Source organism: Eurypyga helias, unplaced genomic scaffold (genome assembly GCF_000690775.1).
Source record: "Eurypyga helias isolate BGI_N326 unplaced genomic scaffold, ASM69077v1 scaffold5090, whole genome shotgun sequence".
In the NCBI taxonomy this organism is placed as follows: domain Eukaryota; kingdom Metazoa; phylum Chordata; class Aves; order Eurypygiformes; family Eurypygidae; genus Eurypyga; species Eurypyga helias.
This window is the reverse complement of record NW_010227478.1, coordinates 1-13,903: the sequence shown is the minus strand read 5'-3', so window position 1 is coordinate 13,903 and position 13,903 is coordinate 1. Positions and strand designations below refer to the sequence as shown.

The window sequence follows — 13,903 nt, the reverse complement described above, 5'->3', positions numbered from 1 at the left end:
CATGGCGCCTGGCCAGGTTGGGCGAGGAGGGGGAGGGCGGCTGTGGGCAGCAGGATCCACTGGCTGCGGCCAAGGGAGAGCGGCCCCGACGCCAGCGGCGCGAGCGGGAACTGCCCGCTGCGGCACGAAGAGGAGTGTGTCTCCAGCCAGCGTGGGAGCAGTGCTGTTTGGGCAGAGGGGCTGCGGCAGGGGTGGGTTCATATATGTAAACAATAACCCGTCAGTACGAACAAGTCACACAGTTCACGTGGGAGACAGTTGTGTTATTTATCTACAGCAGCCCAAAGCAAGGAGATACAAAAGGTTCCTTGGCAAAAAGCGCACTGTGCACTTGGAGCACCCACCCTGAGCACAGCAGCCATCCACACAAAGCTGGGGCTTCCCGGCTGTCGCCGCCTGACACCACCCTAAGGCTGAGGAAAACAACCATCAGGTTTGCTCCCCAGAACGATACTTGACCAAAACAAAGACAAGAAACAATCACACTCCGCCACCAAGTGTGTTTGCCACAGGGAGCAGCAGGATAAAAAAGTAATGCAGCACGGATTTAAATCTTTCCTTCTGTCCTGAAGAAGCCTGTCTCTGGCAAAAGTGAGGCTGGTTTGCAGATACTATCTAAAGAAACAGAGGAAGGGAAGAAATCTCACAAACGGGCTCTTTCTGTATTCACTGCACTGCAGAGTGACGGAGAACAATGTTCCTGAAGATGAAAACCAAACCCCCTCCCCAGAGTGGGCACTGAATCCTGAACATCTTCAGGAGATACTTATAGCCCTGGGCCTGCCCCTGCCCCGATGTGCTCAGCTGGTATTTCTCTGAGGGAGAGGGAGGTTCTCATGAAGATACTTCATGCTCCCATGCTCTGAGAAGTCAGAAACAATATGATTGTCCCCTCGCAGCAACCACTTCGTAGTTAGGAGTCCTTCAATTCCCACTGGTCCACGTGCATGGATACGAGAAGTACTAATCCCCACTTCAGCACCTGTGGGAAACACACATATAAAGGCAGTTCACCCGCGGGTGATGTTCACTTCATACTGAGCCCTTCTGCACCTTCATGTAAAAGCAGGCACCTGCCTTTCTCTGATCCTCTCTCAGTGCCGCAAGCCATGTTTACCTCTTCTGACTTCAAAGTCAGAGGAGCCTAACGATTACATTATAAATTGTCACGTTTATACTTCTGGCTGTGACAGAGTTACTGTTAGAGAGAAAAACACAAGAGAATGGCATTTCTTACATAGATCTTGGGATTTTTTCCCGCCGAGGGTTTAATCCTTTTCTTAAAAAAAAAAAAGGAGTTAGTCGAGACTGTGATATCATGTCCTTTTTTATCATATTGAGGATATACTGCAAGATCCTAAGAAGAATTTTTTAAATCACAAGGCACACTGACAGACGGCTACAGTCTCAGCTGACACAGAAGTAGCCGGAGCAGAGACTGCTGAGTTTCTGTCCCAAGAAAGAAAGTTTCCCTTGTCTTCTGCAATTCTCAGAGGTGCGCCCGTTTGTGTTAGCAACTGGTATTCAGTTTGGTTCCTGCCTCTCATTCCGCAGCACCACAGGGCTGGCATACTGCACAGCAGCTCAGGCTATCCGCAGGGAGGAAGCACGGCATTCTTTACAGCAGCATTACAGAGAGAAACACAAGAAAAACTGGTCACCAGTTTCAGATTGCGGGTTGTGTTGTTCTCTCTTATATGCAACATGAGTGCTTCAAAGGACCCAAACCATCTTTGCTCCCTGCTGCTAAACGAATCCGCACAGGCCGTAGAGCAGTATTAGTTCTGGCAGGAAGGAGATATTAAACCATCTGCTGTGTGGGTGGATGAATGTCTATGCTTCAACTTTTCCTATGGTACCTTTCCTGAAAACTTGACATTAGACAGCAAGATCAGACTAACCCTATCTTCCAGGATTCAGACTGTGACACTTTTTACACAACAACAAATCCTGAAGTCACATCCCCACAGTATTTTCTCTCTTACCAAGTCCAAATCTATAGCCGTCAGAGAATCGGGTACTGGCATTCCAGAACACACAAGCGCTGTCCACATGCTGGAGGAAGAACTCCGCCGTTTCCTCTGAGAAAGAGGCAGAGAGAAAAAGAACTCTCAGGTTCTAGGCTGGATGCATTTAGAATTAATTAGACATCTGCTTTTCTTTCTTCTAATCTTCGCAACCTTCTTGTAGCATCTGCAGCTGTGACTACGTGACAAGCCAACTGAAGGTACAAATGAACACATCTCAGCCCAGGCTGTTTAAATACTCTCCAAGAAAGTTGCCTGTGAAACTCGTACTGTTCTATCTGTTCGCTGTATTAGTGACACTCACTGAGGCTTGGCAGGAGGTACAGGAACAGATGCCTGCTAGACTCACACGCCGACCAGCCGCAGATCAACATGGCCTTAATGGCAGCTGAGCCTCAGGAGTTCCAGGCTTGGTCTGACAGTCAGCCTTCCGGTGGGTTTTGAACTGGCACCGCTCCAACTGCATGCCGGACAGGTGCTGGGGATGGAGGCAGCAGAGCTGCACAAAGGAGCACAAGCTCACAACAGAAGCAAGAAACTGTGAATTGAGACAAGCACAGCTTTTACACTAAGGATGCAGAAGTGGGAAGTAAATGACTGGGAGAGGTCAGGGGAAAACATTTGTAGTCCTTGTTTGCAAGATATAAACATAACATGGGAAGACTAAGTGGATAAAGTCTGATCTTCCCTACAATCCCTATTCCCAGCAGTGAGGTACTATAGAAGCTCACCTCATCATCCTTCAGAGGCCGAAGGACATCTCCAGGATTCAGGAGATGCTCCTGCAAAGCCCTCTGATGAGGTAAGTCTGCACAATACAGGAACACAAAGCAATGTGCCTGGCAAGAGTATGTGCTGACTTGCCACCCACCAATTGCTCAAGCACATTCCTTAACAACCTGGAACAAGGGCCACACAACGTGTCATCTCTGAGCTAAACAGGACTGGAGGCACATTTAGCTCATGGGCCTCCAGCAGGCTATGCCAACTACAGACCCAGGAGAGGAACCACCACGTAGGTTAGTTACACTAACCCAAAGTTGGCAGCTGACCCAAGCAGTAGCTTACGGAAGCAGACTGAGCACTAACCGTTCTCTGTGACGATGACATCCGTGTGAGAACTTCCATACTTGTGGATATGTTCAACAGCCTCTTGGACACTGTCCACCACCTCAATGCAGCACTCCAGATCTCCATATTCTGTGCGGAGAGATTTCACTTCTGAAGGGCTGAATGTCAAGTAAGATGCAAACTTTGGGCCAGCGTGAATCTTCACCTGCAATACCAGGAACACTTTGTGCTGCTGCCCCCACCAATGCCTTCCGGGCTTGTACGCTGTGTGGGATGGAGTTAGTTTCCTCACAATAGTCCCTATGGTGCTGTTCTGGGCTTGGACTAAAACAGCCTTGAAAACACACCGATGTTTTGGCTGTTGCTGAACAGAGCCTGCACAGTGTCAAGCTTTCTATGTTGCCCCTACCCTGTCCCCCTAGCAGAAAGTTCATAGAATCACAGCACGGTTTGGGCTGAAGGGAGCTTAAAGCCCACCCAGTCCCACCCCCTGCCATGGGCAGGGACAGTTACCCACATCATGGCATCTAGTTAGTATGCTGGCCTTTTCATGTTCCTCAGACATCCTAGGAGGGAAAATGACTGGGGATAAAGGGCATGCGAGATGAAAGGTTTAAAAAAAATGTGGATGAAGCAGATTCAGAGAGGAGAAAAAGAAAAATGAAATTCACTTGGGTAAGAAGCTAAATGAACAGACTCAGGAAGAAAAGGCTTTGCCTCATGGAGGTTAACAGCAGTTAAGTCAGAATTAAGAAGAGTAGAGAAAGGGTTGTGTATATGCTCTCCTAAGACAGAAGCTGATTTTTGCTATATAAATGGAAGTATTTGTATCCCAAGAATGGCATGTAGCTGTCCTGAAGAAGCTGCTTTCAGATCATTCCTACAGAAAAACCTGGGGCTGTGTGGAGAAGCGGAGAAAGTTCTCCCTAAGTTCATTTACATGTACAGACATCGGGATAACTGTGTTACGCCATCATAAACCTCACCCAGGCAGCCCAAATGCTTCTAATGTGTTAGGAAACCCAAACCCAAACCACACGTGGGAGTGACTAACCTGTTCTACTCGCAACATGTCTATGATCTGGTCAAACAACGGGGTTCTCAGCAAGTCTCGATGGATTAAGAGAGTTTCCAGAGCATTACAGGCAGCAGGATATTCACACTTTGAGTCTCTGACTGAGGTTTAAGAGTAGATAATGGGTTACATAGCATTTATGACAAAGACCCTGGACAGCACAGGAATTATCAATGACCATAACTGTATTGCATACTCCAGACACAAAGTTCAGTTACACCCATGAGATTCGTCACCCTCTCCCAGCTTACTTATTCGTGTGACCTTCTCAACGCTGGCATCCGTGTCCACATACACGTGACAGATCCCTTCGCTGTGTCCCATCACTGGGATTCCCTTAGCAGCTTTCTGGATATTCCTGACCAGCTGTGATGAACCACGTGGAATGATCAGATCTATCAGCTTATCCAAACGACAGAGATCTTCCACTTCCTCTCTTGTGTTCACCTGTGGTGGTTGCAACACAAGCCATGCACGGTTTGAGCTCTCAGGTCCTGCCCACCATTTTTATACACCACAACAAAGACACTGTTGATTCAGCTCTCGGCACTTACTAGTTGCACTGCATCTTTGACCCCGTGAATGGAGAGTGCTTCTTGTGCCAGATGATGAAGGACTTGATTGCTATGTGCTGCCTCTTTCCCTCCTTTAAGCAGTAAACCATTCCCACTGGCTATGGCCAAAGCAGACACCTGTCCAAAAGAATTCATAAAAAAAAAAAAAAGGTTGGAATAATACCCACAAAATGCTTTAAGAACAGGACTTTTAATCCTGTTGATTTATTTCATATTAATCTACATTTTTCATTTTATGGCATAAAAAAGTCATTACAAGTAGCAGCACATTGCTTCCGGAAATGCAATGTGTTAGCGCTTGAGGAACAAACGTGAGTTCTCAGGGTACCACTGCCAGGAGGAAACTGCAGTCCACAAGCCAGAAGAAACTCTGGCCACAGGCTCTGGTATGAACTGGGTGGCTGTGCGGGCAGTCACCCCAAGGAAAATAATTGTAGGTACAAGAACTCTTGTCCCTAACGGTTCTGGCAGAAGGTGGCCAATGAAATCTTAGGAGCAGGAAGAACACCTTCGCCACGCTGCCTAAACCAGCAGTCATACATAGACAGCACTTGCCCGAAGCATGGGGAAAAAACCTGGCAGACAATAGGCCCAGCATCCCCTCTATCACTCTGCTTCCATGGTTACAACCCCAAGGAACCCAGTGGTATTGCTGCTTTTCTGTTCAAGGTGCCAGATTTCACCCACTTGAGTCCAGCAACGCAACTACACCTGATTTCCAAAAAATGCTCCAAAGAAGCCACAGATTTTTGGAAGTCAGACAAAAATTGACTTCTGCTGTTGAGAACATCTACCCAATCTGCGCCACCTCCAGGCACTACTTCTTAGCGGTGTCTTCCCCACTAAACTGAAACCTCTTCAACAGGGGTGGTGGCAGGTTTTTTGTTGCTTGATTCTGTTTTTTGTTCTTTTCTACCCAGGAGCACAGCAGATACGATACAGCTTTCTTCCCAGACTTGTGTATCCCTTTTGGTCTTCTTTGTCCCTGTCCCATTCACAATGGCCTCACCAGACAGCCCTTTAGAAAACTGCATCACCTCCTCTCCAGAACCTTTCAGAACGAGCTAACGAAGCGTTTGAAGTTATTTTACTGTATCTTCTGGGAAAGGTCCCAGGTATCATTTTCATCTTCTGTACGCATCATCACCAAACGCGCACTCGTGGCTGTATCGACTGCACGCTGTTGAGATGTGGGTGCCAGGATTAGTGAGGCTCACGCCAAACGCGCCTAGCGTAGTGGCACTCTGTAGATGCTGATTCCCACAGAAAAACGTTAAGCCCATCAGACACATCTCCTCCACCCACAGTGTGTCACAATCACAGCGTGTGACATTCACCTCCCCCTGCTGTCAGCAATTGGGCAAGAATACTGAAAAAAAGAAATACCTTCAGAAAAATAGATGAAGGAGTAACAGCCTAGGAAACCTGCCCCATGGAGATCCTGTGTGCCCTTCTAATGTATAAAACCAGACACTTAAAAGCCATCTGATCGTATCCTGCAAGTATCTTGTAGGTATCTGCCTCTCCAGAGGTCAGTATCACGAGGGAAAGCTGAACAAATACGCCCATTTACATACAGAATTCTGCTCTGCAGGCACGAGACTAAAAGGGATTATCATTTCATGAGAAAAAATGGAAAGGAAAAAAACCAAGAACAAAGACACAAAAATAAAAAACCTTTGTGACTAAAAGGAGAACAAAAGATAAAGGGTTTGAAAAAGTTCAGTCCTTTCAAGGAACAGTAGAGGGTGACTATGCTTCAGAGCAAAAATTGGATTTGGCGGAATCTAGAGGAAGCAATCTGTGAAGGATGCTCACCGTCTGGCCCTGTAAGGATCAGAGGCAAACATGGTATTTGTCCACGCTCACCAGAAGTTTATGAAATCTAACTGGTAATCTGCATGCATTCCACCTTCACTGCAACTCAAGACTGACCGGTGAGCACGGCCCCACCTGCACAAGCTGCGGCCAGGGAGCACATCCAGCATCAGCTCTGCCCGGCAAAGCCACCCAAATGAGCAGGAGATGCTGGTAGTAAACTGTGAGGAAGGAACTGCTCCTGTGCACCCAGAGACCATCCTACTCTCCACTACAGCACGGGAGAGAGACCACACATCAAACACAGAGGTACCTCGGATTCCCAGAGCGCCTGATGGCAGTGTGGGGACAGCAGGCTGGCAGGAAGTGAAGCCACTACCAGGACGAGCTATTCCAAGTGCATAAAACAAAGCAGAGAAAAAGCCAGCAGCAATCAGTCTGGCGTAAGTTCTGAGATAAGATAAAGGGAGACATCAGATACGCAGGGCAAGAGACCAAGGTCAGAGTTCAGGAAGACAGAGCAGAATTCAACCTGGAAACATCCTAGTTCCCTTGAAGAACAGAGCTGCCAGCAAGGATCCAACAGCGCCTTTGTGTTTCACAGGAACTTTGCCTCCAGCATCCTCCCTTTCAAAATGAAACAGGGACAACCCACAAAATTCAGGAAGGAAATTCCAAGCTGTCCACTGCCTGAGCCTCACTTCTGCACAGGGCCTGTACCCATCACTGTCTCCTCATGCCCTGGATGGAACTCTGCAATCCCACACAGTTACAGATAATTGTAAGAAATGGTGTGGATAATGATGGGGTTTTGTTTTCTTTTTAAAATCTACTGCAGTTGCTCAGTAAAGCAGTCGGAGTAAGGGAATGACAGCAAGGTTGTCTCTGCATCATCAGCTCAGGCCCTGTACTGTCATGCACTGTAACAGCATTTACCCGCAGCAACACGCCCCCAGCACCGCAGATGAAGGTATCGGCCTTTAACACGCCTTACTCCTGGTGCAAGACAGACGCCGTTCATTCACACCAGCCGAGATTTTCACTGGCCTTCTCAGCACACTCCCTACTACAGAACTGAGAACACCATCGGTCCTCACCCTATCTCACTGCAGCCGAGCCAAAGCTGTCACGTCACCGTGCTGCGCGCAGGTAGCTGCAGCGCAGGAGAGACCACGCAAAGCCCCGACAGCTGCGCTTTCTGTGCTTAGTTACTGGCATCTGTGTTACACTGAGGCTGTTTAATGCCAGCCCAGTTCAGCTCTTCACAGCACAGACAGATAAAGCCAGTGCTTGTCGTAAGGTACCCTCCAAGCTGTGAGTTAGGATTGGACATACATGGGGAAGGCCCACGCAGGAACAGCACCGTTCCAATGTAAGATAACTCCTTCTATGTGCCAGGCTTAAAACAAACCAAACACACACCAGGCCTGAATGAGTCTGAACACTGCAGAAGCAAGTCCTGAGAATATCTGTGCAGGAAAAATAGGGATGCCAGCAAATCCATTTTAGAAGAACCCAAGCAAGAGTCCTCTGAGACAAGACTTCGGGCAGGCTCCCAGTTGCTCACCAACAGAAATACCCTTTCTTTTGTCATCAAAGGGTTCCCAACAGCATAATCTACCCTGCTTACTTACCTGTGGAAGACAGTCCGGACGGGACTCGAAGATGACAAGAAGGACGCCAATTGGCACCGTCACCTGCTCCAAATCCAGGTCTTTCGCTATTCGCGTTCGCCGAATTACACGGCCAACGCTGTCCTGGGAGGACGCTGCAATCTGACGCAGCCCGATAGCCAAGCTGTTCAGCTTTGACGTAGACAGACTTAAACGTTTCAACAAAGGAAGTGCCAGTCTCCCTGAAAGAAAGAATTGTGCTGGAGACAGACTGTTCTACCTCGGCTCAAGCAAAAGCAACTTAACCAAGTGGTGAACCCAAGGACGATCCAGGTATTTCCCACTGCCCAGCAAGAAACCTCCCTAAGATGAGAAATGCACATCTTAACTCTGGTAGCCACACTGAAACCACTCAAAAGTGACAATGATTTCACCCACCACCACATTTTCATTACTGCAATTTAAGTGATTTGTGCATGAAGCCACACCAGAACCCACAAGGGTAAGGCTTGTCCTGGTTCACATACTGCTTCGTGTCTGAATTCCTTACAAATTTCTGCCTTTGCAGTATTTTTGGAAGGTCTGGGCAGTAATTTCATCTGATTTACAGACAGCAATCCCAAAGCCCAGACACACACAAAGTGTTTCTGTTCAGACTGAGCAAGAACTGCCTGAATTTTCCAGGCAGAACATGGTCAGGCAGTAAGGGAAAGCAGGCACATCCACTCACGATTCCATGATTCTATGTACTCTGCTCAGTAAAACCATGCTCCGTCACCTTCCATGGGGCATTACAGTTCATGATGTGCCATTTCTGTACATTTGCTATCCTTACATGGACACACCCCAATCCCAACTTCTCAACGAATACAACAATCCAACACAGAACGTGTTTAATCCAAGCCACCTACAGGGAACCTTCCTTCGGCAGAAGGGGACACGGTTCTCTTTGGAGAGCATCACTGAGTACAGAGATGACAACCCTCCCCTTAGGAGCCCCACGTTATCTCAAACAGCCCAGCAAATGTTCACTGTATGCACGACAACAGCAGAGATGATGTTATACTCCATTTCTGAAGTGAACCTCTGCTGCAAAATGGAGCACTCAGGTTTTGTTTACTTTTTCCAATACCCTGCTTGGTGTTTTGCAAGGCCTCGCTGCCGTCTCTGATGAAGACACGCTGTCAGTGTAACTAGGGAAGCTGCAGCTTTCCCTGCTCAGGTCTCAAGGTCCTGGGCCCACTGATCTGTGCCAGCCACACCACCCACCCCAGCTGACTAATGGTTCCAGTTCTGCTCATTCCCCTGGAGAACCAGAGAAGTTCAAGACAACAGGACTACCATGGGAGGACTTGAAATGTTACCTTTATTTTCAGCCTCTTCTAAATCCTTTTTGTTTGCCAAGAGAATTTCTTCTCGCTGGTCAGTCAGTAAGTCAGCAAGGCGATAAATGATCTCTGCTCTCTGAAAGAGAAAAGTTTCTGAACCGACTTCGTACACAAAGTCCATGTCATGCGACGTCTAGTCCCCTTCGGATCGTTATGTTGACCACATCCTCTCTGTCTACACTCCCCAAACACTTGGGGCCAACTGGTTTTTCCAGCCTGCATCACACTGAAAAATGAGGCTGAACACTGCCTCAGCCTTTACTTTGCTCTTTATTATCTTGCTTTCCATGCCCAGTCTTCACCAAACCCCCAACGTTCTCCCTTTAAGACCACCTTGTCTTCTCAGCAGATGCCGCATTTCACCCGCCCCGCTGCGAGCAGGAACTGATGGTCTACAGGTGCCCTTTGGCAGGCTGCACACAGGAGTGACCGCAGTGAGTTATTCCAGGCAATTCCCAGCAGCTCTGGCCCCAGTTCGATTCTGTGTGACATTCGACACTATCAGCATACAAACCCCACAGGAACGCGTGGATTGCTCCAAAGCCCCTGGTACGTTCTCTTTCTGCTGTCCTCATCCCTTTGAGCATGCCACAGTCCAAGTGATGGAAGTGGCACACCGAGAGCAGATCCTTGCTCCGGGGTGCCCATGTGTGTTATACACCCACGTTGTACAACCTGCCACACAGTCACAAGATTAACAAGTGAGGCCGCGTGGTTCCGTCACCTGCTCAGGCTGCAGAGCCGCCAGGGTCCTGCCACCAGCTCGAGCCATCTCACCCTGCTGCTCTACCGTAGGGCCTGGAAAAGCACACAAAGAACAGCACATGTGGAGGTGAACTCTAGCCCTTCTCCCTCCCATCCTTCGGTCCAAGCAGGAAAGCAGGTACAGAGTTTTAAACAGACGTATTCAAGGAATGTGTTGTACGCTAAACTAGGCAAATCCATAAAACACGGTGATGGTCCCCGGACACAGGGAGTCACTGCAGACACCCTGTGAGGTCACTGTGTCATCGGCAAGTGTGCACCACGTATCAAAAAGACTTGGCAAAGGGCAAAAGAACACCAGGATAGTTGGACATGGCAGGCTACTGAAAGAAAGGAGGCAAACTTTAGAAGTTTAGGTAGCCAGCAGAGGAAAACAGGAAGGATTACAGAACAGCATGGGAACGTACAGACAGCAGTGCACAAAACCCAGCCTGAGTGACAGCGCACGACGACGGCTTTCCCTCTGTCCCCGTGTGCACTGCAGAAGGGTTCCTACAGAAGAAAGGCTCAGGCAGTGTTTCCCCAAACATTCACGAGCAGCTCATGGATAAAGGAAGTTGTGATTTTTAACTCTCCTGAAACTGCCTGTAAAACACATGACTTGAAGGTGCTAAATATGACCCAACTTCTGTGTAAGAAAGGTCCCATGAAAATCACCAGAGAATTCCAATGTCAAGGAAAATGACAAGAGGTATAGTGGGAAGTGTATGAAAAGAACCTGTGGACTCATGATTAGAGTTATTATAAAGCTGTTACAGGAGTTTTTTAAGTGAAGTCATACTTTACACAATATGGGATGTTTTGGTGTTGAGAAAGGTGACATGTGTAAGCACAGCCCCCAGCTCTGGGGCCCCCAACAGAAGACACGGAGCTGTTGGAGCGAGTCCAGAGGAGGCCAAGGAGATGCTCCGAGGGCTGGAGCCCCTCTGCCATGGGGACAGGCTGGGAGAGTTGGGGGGTTCAGCCTGGAGAAGGGAAGCTCCGGGGAGACCTCAGAGCCCCTTCCAGTGCCTGGGGGGGCTACAAGAAAGCTGTGGGGGACTTTTCCAAAAGGCAGGGAGTGACAGGTTTTAAACGGAAAGAGGGAGATGGAGATGGGACATCAGGAAGGAATTCTTCCCACAGAGGGTGGGGAGCACTGGGACAGGTTACCCAGAGAAGCTGGGGATGCCCCATCCCTGGGAGTGTCCAAGGCCAGGCTGGATGAGGCTTGGAGCACCCTGGGCTATGGAAGGTGTCCCTGCCCATGGCAGGGGGTGGCACTGCGTGGGCTTTGAGGTCCCTCCCACCCAAACCACTCTGTGATTCCATGATACAGTTGATTTCTAAGGTATTTGAGTCCCCAGAGCGTGTTCTCTGGAAGGCAGCAGAGGACTGCAGTAAACACTGGCCACAACAGCAGAAGAGTGCCAGTAGGATTTCACAGGGACTTTGCTGGTTGCTGTATTTGTAAATGATTCACAATGGGGTCACAAGATGAAAAGCTTTAGCGTATTGTAGTGAGACTAACCCAAAAGTGGCAATATTGCAGTTCTTCCTACAAAGCAGCTGTTCAGAGAAGACCTTGGGGTCCTGACGGACACAAGCAGAACACAAGCCAGCAGCCTGCCCTCGCCACAGAGGCACCTGACTGTGTCCTGCGCTGCCTTCGGAGGAGCGCTGCCAGCAGGGCGAGGGAGGTGATCCTTCCCCTTGGCACTGGTGGGGCCACAGCCAGAGTACTGTGCCCAGTTGTGTGCTCCCCAGTACTTGTGAGACACAGACACTGCGGAGAGTCCAGCGAAGGGCCGCAAAGGTGACGGGATTGGGGCATCTCTCCTGCCAGCAAAAGCTGAGTGGCCGGGCCTGTTGCGCCTGGCCAAGGCGGCTCAGGGGGTCTCATGGGGATGTACGAACGCCTGAAGGGAGGGCGTAAAGAAGATGGAGCCAGGCTCTTCTCAGCCGTGCCCAGCAACAGGGCAAGTGGCAATAGACCCACTGAGACACAGGAGGTACCTTCCACCAGGTAGCCCTTTAGTGCTGTGAGAATGATCGAGCTCTGGCACAGGTTGCTTGAGCATGGGGTAGGACCAGATGACCTGTAATCTGTAAAACTGCCCCCTCCAACCTCAGCCATTTGGCAGTTCTGTGATCTCCTCTGCAGCCAAGTCACTAGGCCACGAAACTGGAAGTGTAACTGAAACCAGATAAACACACAGCAAAGTAGACAGGAAAAGGAAAATCAGACCTTAGTACTATGACAAATATGAAAATATCATCTCAGTGACCATCAGCATTGAAAAGAAAATTCTGTGTTTGGAATTATCAGAAAAGGCCTAGAGACAATAAGAGAAAACATTATCAGTCTTATCAAAACTCAGTCCCATCCTCTCATAAATTAAAGCTTCATTTGCATCTTGAACACTTTGTGAAATTTTCATTTTTGCCCATCTCAAGAAGGCTCCAACGGAATGAAACCAGTTTCAAATAAGAGGAATGGCAATGCCCCAGTTTTGGGAACAGCTTTGGTAAAAATGTCAAAGACCAAACCTCTTCCATGTGGAGAGATAATGAGAGGAAAGACGATGTCTAGCATCTCCAAAGCTGAACAGGGGTTGATTGCCCAGACAGGCAGCAGGGGCACCAAATGAAGCTATGAGGAAGAAAATTCAAAACCTTCCCCATCCCCCCAAACCCAAATTAATGCTAGTTCTTCACACAGCTCTAGTTCCAGAGTTCACACACAGTATCTAGTGCAGGCTCTTTACTATTGTGACACAGAGCCCTGGGAATGCCAAGTCCTGCTACAGGGTTTCAAAGGATGCTTCGAAAAATTCATGCAAGATGAGGGAGGACCTTTGGTCAGACTTACTCCGTCCCAGTGGCAGGGACACTGTATCTGTACCTACCACACCAGAAGAGCTGTAGAAGGCATTTATAAGAAATAAAACTAACCACTATCCTAGTTCAGCAGCACGTTCTATGTCCACATTTTTACACTGACATCTGCAATACTAGATGATAACCCCTAAGACTAAAAATGGTAAAAATTCTACTCACTGCATTCTTCACATGCAAGTCTGAGGCAGCAGTTTGTCAGCTGGAGGGAACCAGAGCAGAGGATTCAACACTTTTTATTCCTACTTTAGAAAATCCCTTTCAACTCCCTTTTCCAAGCAGGCTGTGGTTTCCCTGTTATTGTACAGCTCTAGCCAAATGTTAACTCCAACCTTACAGGCAATCTCCACGACTCTCGATGGACAACGGTACCTCTGCACTCACCTGCGGGTTTCACCTCGGAAAAAAAAGTTCCAACTTTTTTCCCTTCCACAATATCTGTGATGACATGACCTGAGATCTTCGGGTGGGTTCCATTTGCAATCACCACAGAGGTGCCTCCTTGCAGGGCCCACAGAGCTGCTTTCACCTGCAGTGAAGGACAGAGCCAGTTCCAGTTATTGGAATCCCATTTCAATTTAATTTCTTGGATTTCAGTCTGTGGCCAAGACCTCCCGTCTGTTCCCCAGATACTGCTCAGAAGAGTCTGTCTGTGTCTTTTCTACACCCTCCTGTTGTGGTTTAACTCCAGCTA

General features: G+C 48.5%; 1 protein-coding gene across 1 annotated transcript; it reads right to left on the bottom strand.

Moving 5' to 3' along the window:
- Positions 1-643: 643 nt before the first annotated feature.
- Positions 644-13,738, bottom strand: ALDH18A1 (aldehyde dehydrogenase 18 family, member A1; the record flags this gene model as incomplete). The annotated part of the gene is made up of 10 exons (XM_010156280.1): positions 644-982; positions 1,986-2,081; positions 3,117-3,303; positions 4,153-4,274; positions 4,425-4,620; positions 4,728-4,865; positions 8,201-8,421; positions 9,544-9,643; positions 10,292-10,365; positions 13,594-13,738. Coding segments are annotated over 10 exons (1,461 nt in total), but the record flags the coding sequence as incomplete, so codon positions are not given.
- Between the last annotated feature and the right edge of the window lie 165 nt (positions 13,739-13,903).